The sequence below is a fragment of the Scyliorhinus canicula genome, chromosome 1 (genome assembly GCF_902713615.1).
Source record: "Scyliorhinus canicula chromosome 1, sScyCan1.1, whole genome shotgun sequence".
Classification (NCBI taxonomy): Eukaryota; Metazoa; Chordata; class Chondrichthyes; order Carcharhiniformes; family Scyliorhinidae; genus Scyliorhinus; species Scyliorhinus canicula.
The window spans coordinates 312,139,466-312,161,274 of record NC_052146.1 but is presented as its reverse complement, the minus strand read 5'-3'; the positions used below and the strand labels follow the sequence as shown (position 1 = coordinate 312,161,274).

General features: G+C 53.2%; 1 protein-coding gene across 2 annotated transcripts in view; it reads left to right on the top strand.

Moving 5' to 3' along the window:
• Window positions 1-21,809, top strand: part of LOC119976849 (adenylate cyclase type 8-like) — a 221,708-nt gene that overhangs the window by 46,139 nt on the left and 153,760 nt on the right. For both annotated transcript variants that reach the window (XM_038817615.1, XM_038817613.1), the window contains exon 3: window positions 4,106-4,230. In XM_038817615.1, the coding sequence (XP_038673543.1) occupies window positions 4,106-4,230 (125 nt within the window). The remainder of the gene's footprint in view (window positions 1-4,105; window positions 4,231-21,809) is intronic.

Genomic DNA, 21,809 nt, shown 5'->3' with positions numbered 1-21,809 from the left:
TAACAGCACGTCTTTCGGGACTCTGGGAGGAAACCGGAGCACCCGGAGGAAACCCACGCAGACACGGGGAGAACATGCAGACTCCGCACAGACAGTGACCCAAGCCGGGAATCGAACCTGGGACCCTGGCGATGTGAAGCAACAGTGCTAACCACTATGCTACCCCATGTGAGGATAAACCTTTCCACCCAGATGGTGGTGGGAGTCTGGAACTCGCTGTCTGAGAGGGGGGTGGGAATGGGGAACTCGCTGCCTGAGAGGGGGGGGTGGGAGTGGGGAACTCGCTGCCTGAGAGGGGGGTGGGAGTCTGGAACTCGCTGCCTGAGAGGGGGGTGGGAATGGGGAACTCGCTGCCTGAGAGTGGGGTGGGAGTCTGGAACTCGCTGCCTGAGAGGGGGGTGGGAGTCTGGAACTCGCTGCCTGAGAGGGGGGTGGGAATGGGGAACTCGCTGCCCGAGAGGGGGGTGGGAATGGGGAACTCGCTGCCTGAGAGGGGGGTGGGAATGGGGAACTCGCTGCCTGAGAGGGGGGTGGGAATGGGGAACTCGCTGCCTGAGAGGGGGGTGGGAGTTTGGAACTCGCTGCCTGAGAGGGGGGTGGGAGTCTGGAACTCGCTGCCTGAGAGGGGGGTGGGAATGGGGAACTCGCTGCCTGAGAGGGGGGTGGGAATGGGGAACTCGCTGTCTGAGAGGGGGGTGGGAGTCTGGAACTCGCTGCCTGAGAGGGGGGTGGGAGTCTGGAACTCGCTGCCTGAGAGGGGGGTGGGAATGGGGAACTCGCTGCCTGAGAGGGGGGTGGGAATGGGGAACTCGCTGCCTGAGAGGGGGGTGGGAGTCTGGAACTCGCTGCCTGAGAGGGGGGTGGGAATGGGGAACTTGCTGCCTGAGAGGGGGGTGGGAATGGGGAACTCGCTGCCTGAGAGGGGGGTGGGAATGGGGAACTCGCTGCCTGAGAGGGGGGTGGGAATGGGGAACTCGCTGTCTGAGAGGGGGGTGGGAATGGGGAACTCGCTGCCTGAGAGGGGGGGTGGGAATGGGGAACTCGCTGCCTGAGAGGGGGTGGGAGTCTGGAACTCGCTGCCTGAGAGGGGGGTGGGAATGGGGAACTCGCTGCCTGAGAGGGGGGTGGGAGTCTGGAACTCGCTGCCTGAGAGGGGGGTGGGAATGGGGAACTTGCTGCCTGAGAGGGGGGTGGGAATGGGGAACTCGCTGCTTGAGAGGGGGGTGGGAATGGGGAACTTGCTGCCTGAGAGGGGGGTGGGAATGGGGAACTCGCTGCCTGAGAGGGGGGTGGGAATGGGGAACTCGCTGCCTGAGAGGGGGTGGGAATGGGGAACTCGCTGCCTGAGAGGGGGGTGGGAATGGGGAACTCGCTGCCTGAGAGGGGGGTGGGAGTCTGGAACTCGCTGCCTGAGAGGGGGGTGGGAATGGGGAACTCGCTGCCTGAGAGGGGGGTGGGAATGGGGAACTCGCTGCCTGAGAGGGGGGTGGGAGTCTGGAACTCGCTGCCTGAGAGGGGAGTGGGAATGGGGAACTCGCTGCCTGAGAGGGGGGTGGGAATGGGGAACTCGCTGCCTGAGAGGGGGGTGGGAGTCTGGAACTCGCTGTCTGAGAGGGGGGTGGGAGTCTGGAACTAGCTGCCTGAGAGGGGGGTGGGAATGGGGAACTCGCTGTCTGAGAGGGGGGTGGGAATGGGGAACTCGCTGCCTGAGAGGGGGGTGGGAATGGGGAACTCGCTGTCTGAGAGGGGGGTGGGAATGGGGAACTCGCTGCCTGAGAGGGGGGTGGGAATGGGGAACTCGCTGCCTGAGAGGGGGTTGGGAATGGGGAACTCGCTGCCTGAGAGGGGGGTGGGAATGGGGAACTCGCTGCCTGAGGGGGGGGTGGGAATGGGGAACTCGCTGCATGAGAGGGGGTTGGGAATGGGGAACTCGCTGCCTGAGAGGGGGGTGGGAGTCTGGAACACGCTGCCTGAGAGGGGGGTGGGAGTCTGGAACTCGCTGCCTGAGAGGGGGGGTGGGAATGGGGAACTCGCTGCCTGAGAGGGGGGTGGGAATGGGGAACTCGCTGCCTGAGAGGGGGGTGGGAATGGGGAACTCGCTGCCTGAGAGGGGGGTGGGAATGGGGAACTCGCTGCCTGAGAGGGTGGTGGGAATGGGGAACTCGCTGCCTGAGAGGGGGGTGGGAGTCTGGAACTCGCTGTCTGAGAGGGGGGTGGGAATGGGGAACTCGCTGCCTGAGAGGGGGGTGGGAGTCTGGAACTCGCTGCCTGAGAGGGGGGTGGGAGTCTGGAACTCGCTGCCTGAGAGGGGGGTGGGAATGGGGAACTCGCTGCCTGAGAGGGGGGTGGGAGTCTGGAACTCGCTGTCTGAGAGGGGGGTGGGAATGGGGAACTCGCTGCCTGAGAGGGGGGTGGGAGTCTGGAACTAGCTGCCTGAGAGGGGGGTGGGAATGGGGAACTCGCTGTCTGAGAGGGGGGTGGGAATGGGGAACTCGCTGCCTGAGAGGGGGGTGGGAATGGGGAACTCGCTGTCTGAGAGGGGGGTGGGAATGGGGAACTCGCTGCCTGAGAGGGGGGTGGGAATGGGGAACTCGCTGCCTGAGAGGGGGTTGGGAATGGGGAACTCGCTGCCTGAGAGGGGGGTGGGAATGGGGAACTCGCTGCCTGAGGGGGGGGTGGGAATGGGGAACTCGCTGCCTGAGAGGGGGTTGGGAATGGGGAACTCGCTGCCTGAGAGGGGGGTGGGAGTCTGGAACACGCTGCCTGAGAGGGGGGTGGGAGTCTGGAACTCGCTGCCTGAGAGGGGGGGTGGGAATGGGGAACTCGCTGCCTGAGAGGGGGGTGGGAATGGGGAACTCGCTGCCTGAGAGGGGGGTGGGAATGGGGAACTCGCTGCCTGAGAGGGGGGTGGGAATGGGGAACTCGCTGCCTGAGAGGGTGGTGGGAATGGGGAACTCGCTGCCTGAGAGGGGGGTGGGAGTCTGGAACTCGCTGTCTGAGAGGGGGGTGGGAATGGGGAACTCGCTGCCTGAGAGGGGGGTGGGAGTCTGGAACTCGCTGCCTGAGAGGGGGGTGGGAGTCTGGAACTCGCTGCCTGAGAGGGGGGTGGGAATGGGGAACTCGCTGCCTGAGAGGGGGGTGGGAGTCTGGAACTCGCTGTCTGAGAGGGGGGTGGGAATGGGGAACTCGCTGCCTGAGAGGGGGGTGGGTGTCTGGAACTCGCTGCCTGAGAGGGGGGTGGGAGTCTGGAACTCGCTGCCTGAGAGGGGGGTGGGAATGGGGAACTCGCTGCCTGAGAGGGGGGTGGGAATGGGGAACTCGCTGCCTGAGAGGGGGGTGGAGGCACAGACCCTCAGAACATTGAGTATTGAGATGTGCGATCCCAGGGCAGACATGGCTGTGGGCCAGGTGCTGGGAACTGGGATTTGAATAGTTAGGTAGTTGTTTTTGACCGGGGCAGTTGCGATGGTTGAAGGGCCTTTTCTGTGCCTGTGATTCTCTGAGTGTTTCTGAAGCTTTGTTGCTGCCTGTTGTGTGCTCCATTCTCAGCAGTGTGGTGTTTGATGGTTTAGACAGACCAAGCCACCAAGCTCCATCTGAAACATAACCACCTCCCTTGGCCAGCCGCTCATATCTGCTTTCCTCTGCGATAATTTATCCCAGGAGGAGGCCATTCGGCCCACCGTGATTCCCCAGGCTGGCTCATCATGACTTTGTGCAATTTCCCTGCCTTTTCCCCCAACATTGTTTCTTTTCAATCAATTATCAAAATCCCTCTTAAACGCCTCTATTGAACCTGCTTCCACCACACTGCCAGGCTGCGCCTTCCAGCCCCCAACCACTCGCTGTGTGAGAAAGATCTTTCTGACATCCCATTTGCTTCTTTTGTAAATCACTTTAATTTCTGTGCCCCCCTCGTTCTCGGGGACAAGTGGCGACAGTTTCTTCCCGTCTACTCTGTCCCACCCCCTCGTGATTTTGAACATTTCTGCAAATGGTTTTCTTATGTTTATAATTGGAAGGGAAAGGAAAAATAAATTCCTGTCCCTCACCCTTATCGTCTTTGGAAAGTGACTTGTGTTGTTTTTGTTTTGTCTTTGAGCAGGAGAGGCTCGTTCTGTCAGTCCTGCCACGGTTTATGATGTTGGAGATAATTAATGACATGGCTGAAGAGGTAGAAACGCATTGCGCATTCCACAAAATCTATGTTCACCAATATCAGGATGTAAGGTGAGTGCCAGGAGATGGATATTGAGACTGAGCCAGGGGTTAATCAGTTGTTGTGTCAGGTGGACTCAGACAGGGTTAGGAAGCCACACAGGGAGGCCATTTACCTCATCAATCGCAACATCAGCCAATGGGAGCTGCTCTTCTTTGTCCACCTCATCTGAAATTGTTCCAATCTTCTGCACCGCGGTTAAATCTCCCATCAAATCGGAGTTCCTGGAAATATTCCGGTAAATCTCCTCGACAAACATTCAGGACCTTCACATACTTCCTAAAATATGGGGTGCGATTCTCCCCCAACATTCCGGAGTTTGTTTGTAGTGAGTTTTGCCGGGGGCTTTCCTGCCGCTATCCAAGGACACTTAGTCAGTTTTAGGGGCCCTGGGGAGTTTCTCTCCGGTTTCGCCCACACTTAAGAGCTGGATTCTTCCGCCCCGCCGCAAGAACGCCACAGCTGGGACGCAGACAATGGAGAATTCCATTGACCTTGGGCGGGATTAGCCGGTCGTGGGCAGACGCGGTCGAGAAATCCGCCCTGAGAATATTTGTTGGCACTGGGGAGATAGGGCCGCCATTTTGAAAGGGTGTCAGGATCACAAAGTGCGCTACTGGGTCCCCCACACCCCTCACCCAATGGTAATGCCCCCCCCCCACACATCTGGGCACTACCCCCCCCACCCCAATTGAGGACACCCCGCTATGGGGTCCCTCGGGGCTCCCCCTCTTCAGGCCCCTCCAGCCCCCTTACAGCCCCCCCCCTTCCAGGACCCCCACCCATCACCCCCCACCAAACCTCCCAGAGTTCCTGATAGCCCCACCCTTCAAATCTCCCCTCTCCTGACCTTTCATGGGCATGCCCCTCCTCAGGCCCTGACCCTTGACACTGCCACCCTGGCAGCCATGCAGTGCTCCAGGGAGTTTCCCACCGCTATCCAATGACTTGGGTTGGTCTTCACAGTGGAAGACACAAATAACATGACAGCGACTGATAGAAATGAGGCTATGACAGGTGAGGACCTTGAGAGGATTGTTATCACTAAGGAGGGAGTGATGGGCAAGCTAATGGGGCTAAAGGTAGACAAGTCTCCTGGCCCTGATGGAATGCATTCCAGAATGCTAAAAGAGATGACTAGGGAAATTGCAGATGCACTAGTGATAATTTACCGAAATTCACTAGACTCTGGGGTGGTCCCGGTGGATTGGAAATTAGCAAACGTGACGCCACTGTTTAAAAAAGGAGGTAGGCAGAAAGCAGGAAATTATAGGCCAGTGAGCTTAACTTTGGTAGTAGGGAAGATGCTGGAATCTATCATCAAGGAAGAAATAGCGAGGCATCTGGATAGAAGTTGTCCCATTGGGCAGGCGCAGCATGGGTTCATAAAGGGCAGGTCGTGCCTAACTAATTTAGTGGACTTTTTTGAGGACATTACCAGTGCAGTAGATAACGGGGAGCCGATGGATGTGGTATATCTGGATTTCCAGAAAGCCTTTGACAAGGTGCCACACAAAAGGTTGCTGCAAAAGATAAAGATGCATAGCATTAAGGGTAAAGTAGTAGCATGGATAGAGGATTGGTTAATTAATAGAAAGCAAAGAGTCGGGATTAATGGGTGTTTCTCTGGTTGGCAATCAGTAGCTAGTGGTGTCCCTCAGGGATCCGTGTTGGGCCCACAATTGTTCACAATTTACATTGATGATTTGGAGTTGGGGACCAAGGGCAATGTGTCCAAGTTTGCAGATAACACTAAGATGAGTGGAAAAGCGAAAAGTGCAGAGGATACTGGAAGTCTGCAGAGGGATTTGGATAGGTTAAGTGAATGGGCTAGGGTCTGGCAGATGGAATACAATGTTGACAAATTTGAGGTTATCCATTTTGGTAGGAATAACAGCAAACGGGATTATTATTTAAACGATAAAATATTAAAGCATGCCGCTGTGCAGAGAGACTTGGGTGTGCTAGTGCATGAGTCACAGAAGATTGGTGTACAGGTGCAACAGGTGATTAAGAAGGCAAATGGAATTTTGTCCTTCATTGCTAGAGGGATGGAGTTTAAGACTAGGGAGGTTATGTTGCAATTGTATAAGGTGTTAGTGAGGCCACACCTGGAGTATTGTGTTCAGTTTTGGTCTCCTTACTTGAGAAAGGACGTACTGGCACTGGAGGGTGTGCAGAGGAGATTCACTAGGTTAATCCCAGAGCTGAAAGGGTTGGATTATGAGGAGAGGTTGAGTAGACTGGGACTGTACTCGTTGGAATTTAGAAGGATGAGGGGGGATCTTATAGAAACATTTAAAATTATGAATGGAATAGATAGGATAGATGCGGGCAGGTTGTTTCCACTGGCGGGTGAACGCAGAACTAGGGGACATAGCCTCAAAATAAGGGGAAGTAGATTTAGGACTGAGTTTAGGAGGAACTTCTTCACCCAAAGGGTTGTGAATCTATGGAATTCCTTGCCCAGTGAAGCAGTTGAGGCTCCTTCATTACATGTTTTTAAGGTAAAGATAGATAGTTTTTTGAAGAATAAAGGGATTAAGGGTTATGGTGTTCGGGCCGGAAAGTGGAGCTGAGTCCACAAAAGATCAGCCATGATCTAATTGAATGGCGGAGCAGGCTTGAGGGCCAGATGGCCTACTCCTGCTCCTAATGTTCTTATGTTCTTATGTTCTTATGTGTGTGCGGCTGGGATGGGTGTGTGTAGGGAGTGTAATGTGTGTGCGGCTGGGATGAGTTTATGTAGGGAGTGTAATACATAGAACATAGAACAGTACAGCACAGAACAGGCCCTTCGGCCCTCAATGTTGTGCCGAGCCATGATCACCCTACTCAAACCCACGTATCCACCCTGTACCCGTAACCCAACAACACCCCCTTAACCTTACTTTTTTATTAGGACACTACGGGCAATTTAACATGGCCAATCCACCTAACCCGCACATCTTTGGGCTGTGGGAGGAAACCGGAGCACCCGGAGGAAACCCACGCACACAGTGGGAGGACGTGCAGACTCCACACAGACAGTGACCCAGCCAGGAATCGAACCTGGGACCCTGGAGCTGTGAAGCATTTATGCTAACCACCATGCTACCCTGCTGCCCATAATGTGTGTGCGGCTGGGATGAGTGTGTGTGGGGAGTGTAATGTGTGTGTGCGGCTGGGATGAGTGTGTGTGGGGGGTGTAATGTGTATGTGCGGCTGGGATGAGTGTGTGTGGGGAGTGTAATGTGTATGTGCGGCTGGGATGAGTGTGTGTGGGGAGTGTAATGTGTATGTGCGGCTGGGATGAGTGTGTGTGGGGAGTGTAATGTGTATGTGCGGCTGGGATGAGTGTGTGTGGGGAGTGTAATGTGTGTGTGTGGCTGGAATGATTGTGTGTGGGGAGTGTAATGTGTATGTGCGGCTGGGATGAGTGTGTGTGGGGAGTGTAATGTGTGTGTGCGGCTGGGATGAGTGTGTGTGGGGGGTGTAATGTGTATGTGCGGCTGGGATGAGTGTGTGTGGGGAGTGTAATGTGTATGTGCGGCTGGGATGAGTGTGTGTGGGGAGTGTAATGTGTATGTGTGGCTGGAATGATTGTGTGTGGGGAGTGTAATGTGTATGTGCGGCTGGGATGAGTGTGTGTGGGGAGTGTAATGTGTGTGTGCGGCTGGGATGAGTGTGTGTGGGGGGTGTAATGTGTATGTGCGGCTGGGATGAGTGTGTGTGGGGAGTGTAATGTGTATGTGCGGCTGGGATGAGTGTGTGTGGGGAGTGTAATGTGTATGTGCGGCTGGGATGAGTGTGTGTGGGGAGTGTAATGTGTATGTGCGGCTGGGATGAGTGTGTGTGGGGAGTGTAATGTGTGTGTGCGGCTGGGATGAGTGTGTGTGGGGATTGTAATGTGTGTGCGGCTGGGATGAGTGTGTGTAGGGAGTGTAATGTGTGCGCGGCTGGGATGAGTGTGTGTGGGGAGTGTAATGTGTGTGTGCGGCTGGGATGAGTGTGTGTGGGGAGTGTAATGTGTGTGTGCGGCTGGGATGAGTGTGTGTGGGGAGTGTAATGTGTGTGTGCGGCTGGGATGAGTGTGTGTGGGGAGTGTAATGTGTGTGCGGCTGGGATGAGTTTGTGTAGGGAGTGTAATGTGTGTGTGGCTGGGATGAGTGTGTGTGGGGAGTGTAATGTGTGTGTGCGGCTGGGATGAGTGTGTGTGTGGAGTGTAATGTGTGTGTGCGGCTGGGATGAGTGTGTGTGGGGAGTGTAATGTGTATGTGCGGCTGGGATGAGTGTGTGTGGGGAGTGTAATGTGTGTGTGCGGCTGGGATGAGTGTGTGTGGGGAGTGTAATGTGTATGTGCGGCTGGGATGAGTGTGTGTGGGGAGTGTAATGTGTATGTGTGGCTGGAATGATTGTGTGTGGGGAGTGTAATGTGTATGTGTGGCTGGGATGAGTGTGTGTGGGGATTGTAATGTGTGTGCGGCTGGGATGAGTGTGTGTAGGGAGTGTAATGTGTGTGCGGCTGGGATGAGTGTGTGTGGGGAGTGTAATGTGTGTGTGCGGCTGGGATGAGTGTGTGTAGGGAGTGTAATGTGTGTGCGGCTGGGATGAGTTTGTGTAGGGAGTGTAATGTGTGTGCGGCTGGGATGAGTGTGTGTGGGGAGTGTAATGTGTGTGTGGCTGGGATGAGTGTGTGTGGGGAGTGTAATGTGTGCGTGCGGCTGGGATGAGTGTGTGTGTGGAGTGTAATGTGTGCGTGCAGCTGGTATGAGTGTGTGTGGGGAGTGTAATGTGTGTGTGCGGCTGGGATGAGTGTGTGTGGGGAGTGTAATGTGTGTGTGCGGCTGGGATGAGTGTGTGTGGGGAGTGTAATGTGTATGTGCGGCTGGGATGAGTGTGTGTGGGGAGTGTAATGTGTGTGCGGCTGGGATGAGTGTGTGTGGGGAGTGTAATGTGTGTGTGCGGCTGGGATGAGTGTGTGTGGGGAGTGTAATGTGTATGTGCGGCTGGGATGAGTGTCTGTGGGGAATGTAATGTGTGTGTGCGGCTGGGATGAGTGTGTGTGGAGAGTGTAATGTGTGCGTGCGGCTGGGATGAGTGTGTGTGGGGAGTGTAATGTGTGTGCGGCTGGGATGAGTGTGTGTGGGGAGTGTAATGTGTATGTGCGGCTGGGATGAGTGTGTGGGGAGTGTTATGTGTGTGTGTGGCTGGAATGATTGTGTGTGGGGAGTGTAATGTGTATGTGCGGCTGGGATGAGTGTGTGTGGGGAGTGTAATGTGTGTGTGCGGCTGGGATGAGTGTGTGTGGGGGGTGTAATGTGTATGTGCGGCTGGGATGAGTGTGTGTGGGGAGTGTAATGTGTATGTGCGGCTGGGATGAGTGTGTGTGGGGAGTGTAATGTGTATGTGCGGCTGGGATGAGTGTGTGTGGGGAGTGTAATGTGTATGTGCGGCTGGGATGAGTGTGTGTGGGGAGTGTAATGTGTGTGTGTGGCTGGAATGATTGCGTGTGGGGAGTGTAATGTGTATGTGCGGCTGGGATGAGTGTGTGTGGGGAGTGTAATGTGTGTGTGCGGCTGGGATGAGTGTGTGTGGGGGGTGTAATGTATATGTGCGGCTGGGATGAGTGTGTGTGGGGAGTGTAATGTGTATGTGCGGCTGGGATGAGTGTGTGTGGGGAGTGTAATGTGTATGTGTGGCTGGAATGATTGTGTGTGGGGAGTGTAATGTGTATGTGCGGCTGGGATGAGTGTGTGTGGGGAGTGTAATGTGTGTGTGCGGCTGGGATGAGTGTGTGTGGGGGGTGTAATGTGTATGTGCTGCTGGGATGAGTGTGTGTGGGGAGTGTAATGTGTATGTGCGGCTGGGATGAGTGTGTGTGGGGAGTGTAATGTGTGTGTGCGGCTGGGATGAGTGTGTGTGGGGATTGTAATGTGTGTGCGGCTGGGATGAGTGTGTGTAGGGAGTGTAATGTGTGTGCGGCTGGGATGAGTGTGTGTGGGGAGTGTAATGTGTATGTGCGGCTGGGATGAGTGTGTGTGGGGAGTGTAATGTGTGTCTGCGGCTGGGATGAGTGTGTGTGGGGAGTGTAATGTGTGTGCGGCTGGGATGAGTTTGTGTAGGGAGTGTAATGTGTGTGCGGCTGGGATGAGTGTGTGTGGGGAGTGTAATGTGTGTGTGGCTGGGATGAGTGTGTGTGGGGAGTGTAATGTGTGTGTGCGGCTGGGATGAGTGTGTGTGTGGAGTGTAATGTGTGCGTGCGGCTGGGATGAGTGTGTGTGTGGAGTGTAATGTGTGTGTGCGGCTGGGATGAGTGTGTGTGGGGAGTGTAATGTGTATGTGCGGCTGGGATGAGTGTGTGTGGGGAGTGTAATGTGTGTGTGCGGCTGGGATGAGTGTGTGTGGGGAGTGTAATGTGTATGTGTGGCTGGAATGATTGTGTGTGGGGAGTGTAATGTGTATGTGTGGCTGGGATGAGTGTGTGTGGGGAGTGTAATGTGTGTGTGCGGCTGGGATGAGTGTGTGGGGAGTGTAATGTGTGTGTGTGGCTGGAATGATTGTGTGTGGGGAGTGTAATGTGTGTGCGGCTGGGATGAGTGTGTGTGGGGAGTGTAATGTGTGTGTGCGGTTGGGATGAGTGTGTGTGGAGAGTGTAATGTGTGCGTGCGGCTGGGATGAGTGTGTGTGGAGATTGTAATGTGTGTGCGGCTGGGATGAGTGTGTGTAGGGAGTGTAATGTGTGTGCGGCTGGGATGAGTGTGTGTGGGGAGTGTAATGTGTGTGTGCGGCTGGGATGAGTGTGTGTAGGGAGTGTAATGTGTGTGCGGCTGGGATGAGTTTGTGTAGGGAGTGTAATGTGTGTGCGGCTGGGATGAGTGTGTGTGGGGAGTGTAATGTGTGTGTGGCTGGGATGAGTGTGTGTGGGGAGTGTAATGTGTGCGTGCGGCTAGGATGAGTGTGTGTGTGGAGTGTAATGTGTGCGTGCGGCTGGTATGAGTGTGTGTGGGGAGTGTAATGTGTGTGCGGCTGGGATGAGTGTGTGTGGGGAGTGTAATGTGTGTGTGCGGCTGGGATGAGTGTGTGTGGGGAGTGTAATGTGTATGTGCGGCTGGGATGAGTGTCTGTGGGGAATGTAATGTGTGTGTGCGGCTGGGATGAGTGTGTGTGGAGAGTGTAATGTGTGCGTGCGGCTGGGATGAGTGTGTGTGGGGAGTGTAACGTGTGTATGCGGCTGGGATGAGTGTGTGTAGGGAGTGTAATGTGTGTGTGCGGCTGGGATGTGTATGCGTGGTGAGTGTAATGTGTATGTGCGGTTGGGATGAGTGTGTGGGGAGTGTAATGTGTGTGCGGCTGGGATGAGTGTGTGTGGGAAGTGTAATGTGTGTGTGCGGCTAGGATGAGTGTGTGTGGGGAGTGTAATGTGTGTGTGCGGCTGGGATGAGTGTGTGTGGGGAGTGTAATGTGTATGTGCGGCTGGGATGAGTGTGTGTGGGGAGTGTAATGTGTATGTGCGGCTGGGATGAGTGTGTGTGGGGAGTGTAATGTGTATGTGCGGCTGGGATGAGTGTGTGTGGGGAGTGTAATGTGTGTGTGCGGCTGGGATGAGTGTGTGTGGGGATTGTAATGTGTGTGCGGCTGGGATGAGTGTGTGTAGGGAGTGTAATGTGTGTGCGGCTGGGATGAGTGTGTGTGGGGAGTGTAATGTGTGTGCGCAGCTGGGATGAGTGTGTGTAGGGAGTGTAATGTGTGTGTGGCTGGGATGAGTGTGTGTGGGGAGTGTAATGTGTGTATGCGGCTGGGATGAGTGTGTGTGGGGAGTGTAATGTGTGTGTGCGGCTGGGATGAGTGTGTGTGGGGAGTGTAATGTGTATGTGCGGCTGGGATGAGTGTCTGTGGGGAATGTAATGTGTGTGTGCGGCTGGGATGAGTGTGTGTGGAGAGTATAATGTGTGCGTGCGGCTGGGATGAGTGTGTGTGGGGAGTGTAACGTGTGTATGCGGCTGGGATGAGTGTGTGTAGGGAGTGTAATGTGTGTGTGCGGCTGGGATGTGTATGCGTGGTGAGTGTAATGTGTATGTGCGGTTGGGATGAGTGTGTGGGGAGTGTAATGTGTGTGCGGCTGGGATGAGTGTGTGTGGGAAGTGCAATGTGTGTGTGCGGCTGGGATGAGTGTGTGTGGGGAGTGTAATGTGTGTGTGCGGCTGGGATGAGTGTGTGTGGGGATTGTAATGTGTGTGCGGCTGGGATGAGTGTGTGTAGGGAGTGTAATGTGTGTGCGGCTGGGATGAGTGTGTGTGGGGAGTGTAATGTGTATGTGCGGCTGGGATGAGTGTGTGTGGGGAGTGTAATGTGTGTCTGCGGCTGGGATGAGTGTGTGTGGGGAGTGTAATGTGTGTGCGGCTGGGATGAGTTTGTGTAGGGAGTGTAATGTGTGTGCGGCTGGGATGAGTGTGTGTGGGGAGTGTAATGTGTGTGTGGCTGGGATGAGTGTGTGTGGGGAGTGTAATATGTGTGTGCGGCTGGGATGAGTGTGTGTGTGGAGTGTAATGTGTGCGTGCGGCTGGGATGAGTGTGTGTGTGGAGTGTAATGTGTGTGTGCGGCTGGGATGAGTGTGTGTGGGCAGTGTAATGTGTATGTGCGGCTGGGATGAGTGTGTGTGGGGAGTGTAATGTGTGTGTGCGGCTGGGATGAGTGTGTGTGGGGAGTGTAATGTGTATGTGCGGCTGGGATGAGTGTGTATGGGGAGTGTAATGTGTATGTGTGGCTGGAATGATTGTGTGTGGGGAGTGTAATGTGTATGTGTGGCTGGGATGAGTGTGTGTGGGGAGTGTAATGTGTGTGTGCGGCTGGGATGAGTGTGTGGGGAGTGTAATGTGTGTGTGTGGCTGGAATGATTGTGTGTGGGGAGTGTAATGTGTGTGCGGCTGGGATGAGTGTGTGTGGGGAGTGTAATGTGTGTGTGCGGCTGGGATGAGTGTGTGTGGAGAGTGTAATGTGTGCGTGCGGCTGGGATGAGTGTGTGTGGGGATTGTAATGTGTGTGCGGCTGGGATGAGTGTGTGTAGGGAGTGTAATGTGTGTGCGGCTGGGATGAGTGTGTGTGGGGAGTGTAATGTGTGTGTGCGGCTGGGATGAGTGTGTGTAGGGAGTGTAATGTGTGTGCGGCTGGGATGAGTTTGTGTAGGGAGAGTAATGTGTGTGCGGCTGGGATGAGTGTGTGTGGGGAGTGTAATGTGTGCGTGCGGCTGGGATGAGTGTGTGTGTGGAGTGTAATGTGTGCGTGCGGCTGGTATGAGTGTGTGTGGGGAGTGTAATGTGTGTGCGGCTGGGATGAGTGTGTGTGGGGAGTGTAATGTGTGTGTGCGGCTGGGATGAGTGTGTGTGGGGAGTGTAATGTGTATGTGCGGCTGGGATGAGTGTCTGTGGGGAATGTAATGTGTGTGTGCGGCTGGGATGAGTGTGTGTGGAGAGTGTAATGTGTGCGTGCGGCTGGGATGAGTGTGTGTGGGGAGTGTAACGTGTGTATGCGGCTGGGATGAGTGTGTGTAGGGAGTGTAATGTGTGTGTGCGGCTGGGATGTGTATGCGTGGTGAGTGTAATGTGTATGTGCGGTTGGGATGAGTGTGTGGGGAGTGTAATGTGTGTGCGGCTGGGATGAGTGTGTGTGGGAAGTGTAATGTGTGTGTGCGGCTAGGATGAGTGTGTGTGGGGTGTGTAATGTGTATGTGCGGCTGGGATGAGTGTGTGTGGGGAGTGTAATGTGTATGTGCGGCTGGGATGAGTGTGTGTGGGGAGTGTAATGTGTGTGTGCGGCTGGGATGAGTGTGTGTGGGGATTGTAATGTGTGTGCGGCTGGGATGAGTGTGTGTAGGGAGTGTAATTTGTGTGCGGCTGGGATGAGTGTGTGTGGGGAGTGTAATGTGTGTGCGCAGCTGGGATGAGTGTGTGTAGGGAGTGTAATGTGTGTGTGGCTGGGATGAGTGTGTGTGGGGAGTGTAATGTGTATGTGCGGCTGGGATGAGTGTCTGTGGGGAATGTAATGTGTGTGTGCGGCTGGGATGAGTGTGTGTGGAGAGTGTAATGTGTGCGTGCGGCTGGGATGAGTGTGTGTGGGGAGTGTAACGTGTGTATGCGGCTGGGATGAGTGTGTGTAGGGAGTGTAATGTGTGTGTGCGGCTGGGATGTGTATGCGTGGTGAGTGTAATGTGTATGTGCGGTTGGGATGAGTGTGTGGGGAGTGTAATGTGTGTGCGGCTGGGATGAGTGTGTGTGGGAAGTGTAATGTGTGTGTGCGGCTAGGATGAGTGTGTGTGGGGGGTGTAATGTGTATGTGCGGCTGGGATGAGTGTGTGTGGGGAGTGTAATGTGTATGTGCGGCTGGGATGAGTGTGTGTGGGGAGTGTAATGTGTATGTGCGGCTGGGATGAGTGTGTGTGGGGAGTGTAATGTGTGTGTGCGGCTGGGATGAGTGTGTGTGGGGATTGTAATGTGTGTGCGGCTGGGATGAGTGTGTGTAGGGAGTGTAATGTGTGTGCGGCTGGGATGAGTGTGTGTGGGGAGTGTAATGTGTGTGTGCAGCTGGGATGAGTGTGTGTAGGGAGTGTAATGTGTGTGTGGCTGGGATGAGTGTGTGTGTGGAGTGTAATGTGTGTGTGCGGCTGGGATGAGTGTGTGGGGATTGTAATGTGTGTGTGCGGCTGGGATGAGTGTGTGTGGGGAGTGTAATGTGTGTGTGAGGCTGGGATGAGTGTGTGTGGGGAGTGTAATGTGTGTGTGCGGCTGGGATGAGTGTGTGTGGGGAGTGTAATGTGTTTGTGCGGCTGGGATGAGTGTGTGTGGGGAGTGTAATGTGTGTGTGCGGCTGGGATGAGTGTGTGTGGGGAGTGTAATGTGTGTGCGGCTGGGATGAGTGTGTGTGGGGAGTGTAATGTGTGTGTGCGGCTGGGATGAGTCTGTGTGGGGAGTGTAATGTGTGTGTGCGGCTGGGATGAGTGTGTGTGGGGAGTGTAATGTGTGTGTGCGGCTGGGATGAGTGTGTGTGGGGAGTGTAATGTGTGTGTGCGGCTGGGATGAGTGTGTGTGGGGAGTGTAATGTGTGTGTGTGGCTGGGATGAGTGTGTGTGGGGAGTGTAATGTGTGTGTGCGGCTGGGATGAGTGTGTGTGGGGAGTGTAATGTGTGTGTGGGGCTGGGATGAGTGTGTGTGTGGAGTGTAATGTTTGTGCGGCTGGGATGAGTGTGTGTGGCTGGGATGAGTGTGTGTGTGCGGCTGGGATGAGTGTGTGTGGGGAGTGTAATGTGTGTGTGTGGCTGGGATGAGTGTGTGTGTGGAGTGTAATGTGTGTGTGTGGCTGGGATGAGTGTGTGTGGGGAGTGTAATGTGTCAATCACGGTCCCGGCTAATCCTGCATCGTTTCTCACTGGAATCGATTGTGTTCCACGTCGTGCCGGTGCTGCCCCTCCACAGTGGCTGATTCGATCCAGGTTCGGGGTTAGTTTTGCTGTTGTGAAGTTTCACTAATTCTGTGTTGCCGTTAACACTCAGTCTCAGAAATGGAGAATCCCGCCCTGAGAATCTTTTTTTTAGAACTGGGCAGTTGAATTCAGAGATGGGGCCGCCATTTTTAAAGGATGCCCCGATCTCTAAGTGAGCTTGTGGATCCCCCACACCCCCTACACCCCACGCACATATGCAAGCTTTACAGCGCCAGGGTCCCTAGTTCGATTCCCGGCTTGGGTCACTGACTGTGCGGAGTCTGTACGTTCTCCCCGTGTCTGCGTGGGTTTCCTCCGGGTGCTCCGGTTTCCTCCCACATGTCCTGAAAGACGTGCTGTTAGGTGAATTGGACATTCTGAATTCTCTCTCTGTGTACCTGAACAGGCGCCGGTATGTGGCGACTAGGGGATTTTCACAGTAACTTCATTGCAGTATTAATGGAGGCCTAATTGTGACAATAAAGATTATTATTAAAATGCCCCACATCCCGCAGCTAGGGGCCCTCTGGAGGGGGTTGCCCCCTCTTTAGGCCCCCCCCACACCCCCTGATAGCACCCCCCTCCCTTCCAGTACCCCAACCCATCCCCCCCCAAACCTCTCAGAGACCCCTACCAGCCCTGCACAGCCCCACCCTTCAAACCCCCTCATGGCCCCCCTCAGCCCCTGACCCTTGGCAGGCCCACTCTGGCCACCAGGCAGTGCTCCTGCCAGGGTGGCAGTGCCAAGGTGCCCATGTTCCAGGAGGAGGGCCAGGGAGCTACCCCACTACATCCCTGACTACCCAGGGATCTCCAATGGCCTGGGAGACTCCCCGGACGCCATTCTGCCGGGACCATGTTTGGTTGGAACAACACTGATCGGCTTCTGGCTGCAGCCTCCCTGGGGAGGCCGGAAATTCGAGGGAGTATCCCGGTGTACCCTGGGCAGGTAGGTCATAGATAGGTTCAAGACCTACTTCCGGAAGTGTAATTTGGTCCCACCTCTATTGGGTGGGGTTCCGAGGAGTTCTATGAGACAGGGTCGATGGAGGTAGAAGCCTGTGGCTTGTGGTTGAAAGTCTAAAACAAGGCCACGGAATTTAAATTAAATATAAGGATTTTATAAAAGAGGCTCTGGGTGGCACGGTGGCACAGTGGGTTAGCACTACTGCCTCAGCACCAGAGTCCCGGGTGGCACGGTGGCACAGTGGGTTAGCACTGTTGCTTCACAGCTCCAGGGACCCGGGTTCAATTCCGGCCTCGGGTGACTGTGCAGAGTCTGCACGTTCTCCCTATATCTGAATGGGTTTCCTCCGGGTGCTCCGGTTTCCTCCCACAGTCCATTTTCATGGTTCGGAGGTAAGGAAGAAATACCAAATATGTGGTTATTTAGGGGCTGGTTTAGCACAGTGGGCTAAACAGCTGGCTTGTAATGCAGAACAATGCCAACAGCGCGGGTTCAATTCCCGTACCAGCCTCCCCGAACAGGTGCTGGAATGTAGCGACTGGGGGCTTTTCACAGTAACTTCATTGAAGCCTACTTGTGACAATAAGTGATTATTATTATTATTATTGTAAGAAACATTAAGGGTTAATGTAGTGTTACTTCTCTAATCACTAGATGGTGCTATAGAGCTACAATATAAGTATCACGTCTCCTTGGCTTCTGGGAGAGAGACGGGAGAGTGAGTGAGACAAAGTGGAATGGAGCCAGACTGAGTAGATGTGAGATAGTTTAGCTGCTAGTATAGTTTAGTATTGTAGAAGTGTCGTGTATTCTTATCTAATTCCTCAGCAAATGTTCAAATCTAATTCAGTGCAGTGTAATAAATTAGCTTTGTTTGTTAAAGACTGCTTGCTGTTCTTTGTCAACACCACAACCCTCGCCATCCTGAAGAACACAACATGGTACCAGGCGTCATTGCTAAAGAGTTTTAGTTAGGATTCGTAAAGATGGAAAGAAGATCAGTGAAAAGAAACGTTGTCAAAAAAGGGTCATCAGAAAAAAAAAATCATTGCCCTCGACAGCCAGTCGTGTCCTGGAGCTCCGAGTGAAAGGAGCAAAGGTAGAAGGACCCCAAAGAACTGCAAGACTATTGCTGAACTGGATGTGAATTGCAGAAGTTTTAAACAGCAATTCCAATTCTATCTCTCAGCTTCAACTCCAGAGTCAGCCAGTGACCAACCCTATCGAGCGAGTGAGCTAGCTGCGATTCAATATGCTGATATACAGTTTTGGGAAAAAGGCGGGAAAGAAGATAACGTGGCTGACGCCATTAAAGCTGTGGTGCAATTAAATAAAAGGCTCGCTGCAGCTGGCGGCCATTGTGAAAATAGCGTAAGCAGCGCGATGACGTGTGCACGTTGTGGCCATGTCCGCAAAGAACAAAATGCCCAACCATCGGGAAAGTATGCGCCAACTGAGGCAAAATGAATCATTCCGCTTCGCAGTGCCAGTTGAGTGCAAAAAAACCTCAAAGTAATGGGAAAAGCTTCTTTAACAAGGCAAGAAAAATAAGAAGTGTATAAAGTGCATCGTAGAATAAAAGCAGATTCCTGTGGATGCTAGAATATGAAACCAAAAGAGAAAATGCTGGAACATCTCAGCAGGTCCGGCAGCATCTGTAGGGAGAGAAAAGAGCCAACGTTTCGAGTCCAGATTACCCTCTGTCAAAGCAAAAAGACAGAGAAAGTGGGGAATATTTATACTGTGGGGCGAGACTGAAAGATGAGTCATAGCCCCAGAAACCCAGGGGAAAGAGTGTTAATGGCCACAGATACCAAGGGGAAAGAGTGTTAATGGCCACAGAAACCAAGGGAACAGAGTGTTAATGGCCACAGATACCAAGGGAACAGAGTGTTAATGGCCACAGAAACCAAGGGGAAAGAGTGTTAATGGCCACAGATACCAAGGGGAAAGTGTGTTAATGGCCACAGAAACCAAGGGGAAAGTGTGTTAATGGCCACAGATACCAAGGGGAAAGAGTGTTAATGGCCACAGATACCAAGGGGAAAGAGTGTTAATGGCCACAAAAACCAAGGGGAAAGAGTGTTAATGGGCACAGAAACCAAGGGAACAGAGTGTTAATGGCCACAGAAACCAAGGGGAAAGAGTGTTAATGGGCACAGATACCAAGGGACCAGAGTGTTAATGGCCACAGATACCAAGGGAACAGAGTGTTAATGGCCACAGATACCAAGGGGAAAGAGTGTTAATGGCCACAGATACCAAGGGGAAAGAGTGTTAATGGCCACAGATACCAAGTGGAAAGTATGTTAATGGCCACAGAAACCAAGGGGAAAGTGTGTTAATGGCCACAGATACCAAGGGGAAAGAGTGTTAATGGCCACAGATACCAAGGGGAAAGAGTGTTAATGGCCACAGAAACCAAGGCGAAAGTGTGTTAATGTCCACAGATACCAAGGGGAAAGTGTGTTAATGGCCACAGAAACCAAGGGAACAGAGTGTTAATGGCCACAGAAACCAAGGGGAAAGAGTGTTAATGGCCACAGAAACCAAGGGGAAAGAGTGCTACTGGCCACAGATACCAAGGGGAAAGAGTGTTAATGGCCACAGAAAGCAAGGGGAAAGAGTGCTAATGGCCACAGATACCAAGGGGAAAGAGTGTTAATGGCAGTCCCCAGAGAGAACAAAAGATGTGAAAGGCCAAACAACAAAAAACTAAAATCAGAGGGTAAACTGTGACAGATGGAGTTGTGGGGGGAGGGGAGATGGGTGGGAGAGAGGGGGAAGGAGAAGCAAAGGGGAGAAAAGGTAAGGAGACGGGGACAAGATAGAGGGGGGAATATATATATATAAAGAAAGACAAGAAAGTAATAACAGGTAAAAGACAATTAAAATTAAATGGAATTAAAACAATGGGATCGAGGTGGGGTAGAGCTGATCATCTGAAGTTGTTGAATTCGATGTTCAGGCCGGAAGGCTGTAGCTGCCTAACCGGAAGATGAGATGTTGTTCCTCCAGTTTGTGTTGAGCTTCACTGGAACATTGCAGCAGGCCAAGAACAGACATGTGGGCATGGGAGCAAGGTCTTGTGTTACAATAGCAAGCAACAGGAAGGGCAAGACCTTTCGTGTTTTGGTCTGGCATAAATGCTGATATTGATTATGTTTCTGAATGTAACATTCATCAAAGAAACCAGTCTGCTCAACAGAAGGAGTAATTGACAATGATGGATATTGTCACAATGATGGACATTGTCACAATGATGGATATTGTCACAATGATGGATATTGTCACAATGATGGATATTGTCACAATGATGGACATTGTCACAATGATGGATATTGTCACAATGATGGATATTGTCACAATGATGGACATTGTCACAATGATGGATATTGTCACAATGATGGACATTGTCACAATGATGGATATTGTCACAATGATGGATATTGTCACAATGATGGATATTGTCACAATGATGGATATTGTCACAATGATGGACATTGTCACAATGATGGATATTGTCACAATGATGGATATTGTCACAATGATGGACATTGTCACAATGATGGACATTGTCACAATGATGGACATTGTCACAGTGATGGATATTGTCACAATGATGGATATTGTCACAATGATGGACATTGTCACAATGATGGATATTGTCACAATGATGGACATTGTCACAATGATGGATATTGTCACAATGATGGATATTGTCACAATGATGGACATTGTCACAATGATGGATATTGTCACAATGATGGATATTGTCACAATGATGGACATTGTCACAATGATGGACATTGTCACAATGATGGACATTGTCACAATGATGGATATTGTCACAATGATGGATATTGTCACAATGATGGATATTGTCACAATGATGGATATTGTCACAATTCCATGGTCTAAAATGGAACTAGTTTTCTACTTTCAAGGCAAAAAATACCTGGTCATTATTGACTATTACTCAAATTATCCAGAAGATTTTAAACATTCAAACTCGAGTTTACAATAAGTCATAAAGGCAACTAAAGATGTTTTTTAGAGACATGGGGGGGGGCCGATTCTCCAAAATGGAGACCAAGTGTTCGCGCCGTTGTGAAAGCCGTTGCGTTTCATGACGACGCGAAACGGACATGGGGACGACCGATTCTGTCCCCCACAGGGGGCCAGCACGGCGCTGGAGCGGTTCACGCTGCTCCCGCCTCCCTTCCCGCCGCCAAATGTGCACCGTGCCAACTCGTGCATGCGGAATACGCGGGGGATTTCTTCAGCACTCCGGCCCCAACTCAACATGGGGTCGGTGTTCAGGGGTCGGCCGTGCAGCAAAGTAGGCCCCGGGGGGGGGGGGGGGGGGGGGGGGGGGGGGGGGCGACGGGGCGACCTGCTGATCGGGGGGCGACCCGCTGATTGGTGGGCCCCGATCGCGGGCCAGACCCATTGGAGGCCACCCCACCCCGGTGAAGGAGCACTCCCCCCCCCCCCCCCCAGGCTGCCCCCTGACCCTTCGCACAGAATTCCCGCTAGCAGCGACAGGGGTGAACGGTGCCGGCGGGACTCTGTGGTATTAACGCGGCCGCTCAGCCCACCTGGGCCGGAGAATCGGCGGCCCCGCTGATTCCAGCGGCCCACGGCCGGCGCCGTGTCAAACATGCCGGCGCAAATGGCCCCGATTCTCCTCACCTTGGAGAATCGCGCACCGGCTTCGGGGCATCGTGGTGAGGCTGCGCCGATTCTCTGGCCTGGCACGGGGCTCGGAGAACCGCGCCCGTGATACTATAGACGGTTGTAACGGACAATGGACTTTGTTTTGACAGTTGGGAATGGACTGAATTTTCCAAATGCTACAATTTTAATCAAGTCACGTCAAGCCCTCTGTATGCTCAGTCCATTGGGAAGGCTGAGAAAGGTGTGGGTACCATGAAGAAATTGTTGGAGTAAGCATATGAGGCGAGATAAGATTTTATGCTAACTTCACTAAGTTATCGAGCTGCTCCTTTATTGACAGGTCTCTCGCTCGCACATCCTCTCATGAATAGACAGCTGCGCACCACATTGCCAAGTCTAACTGTACCAAATCTGGATAACACACCGACCATTAACAAGCTGGGACAGCAATAGCAAACTGAAAGCTTGTGTTACAACAGATCAGCCA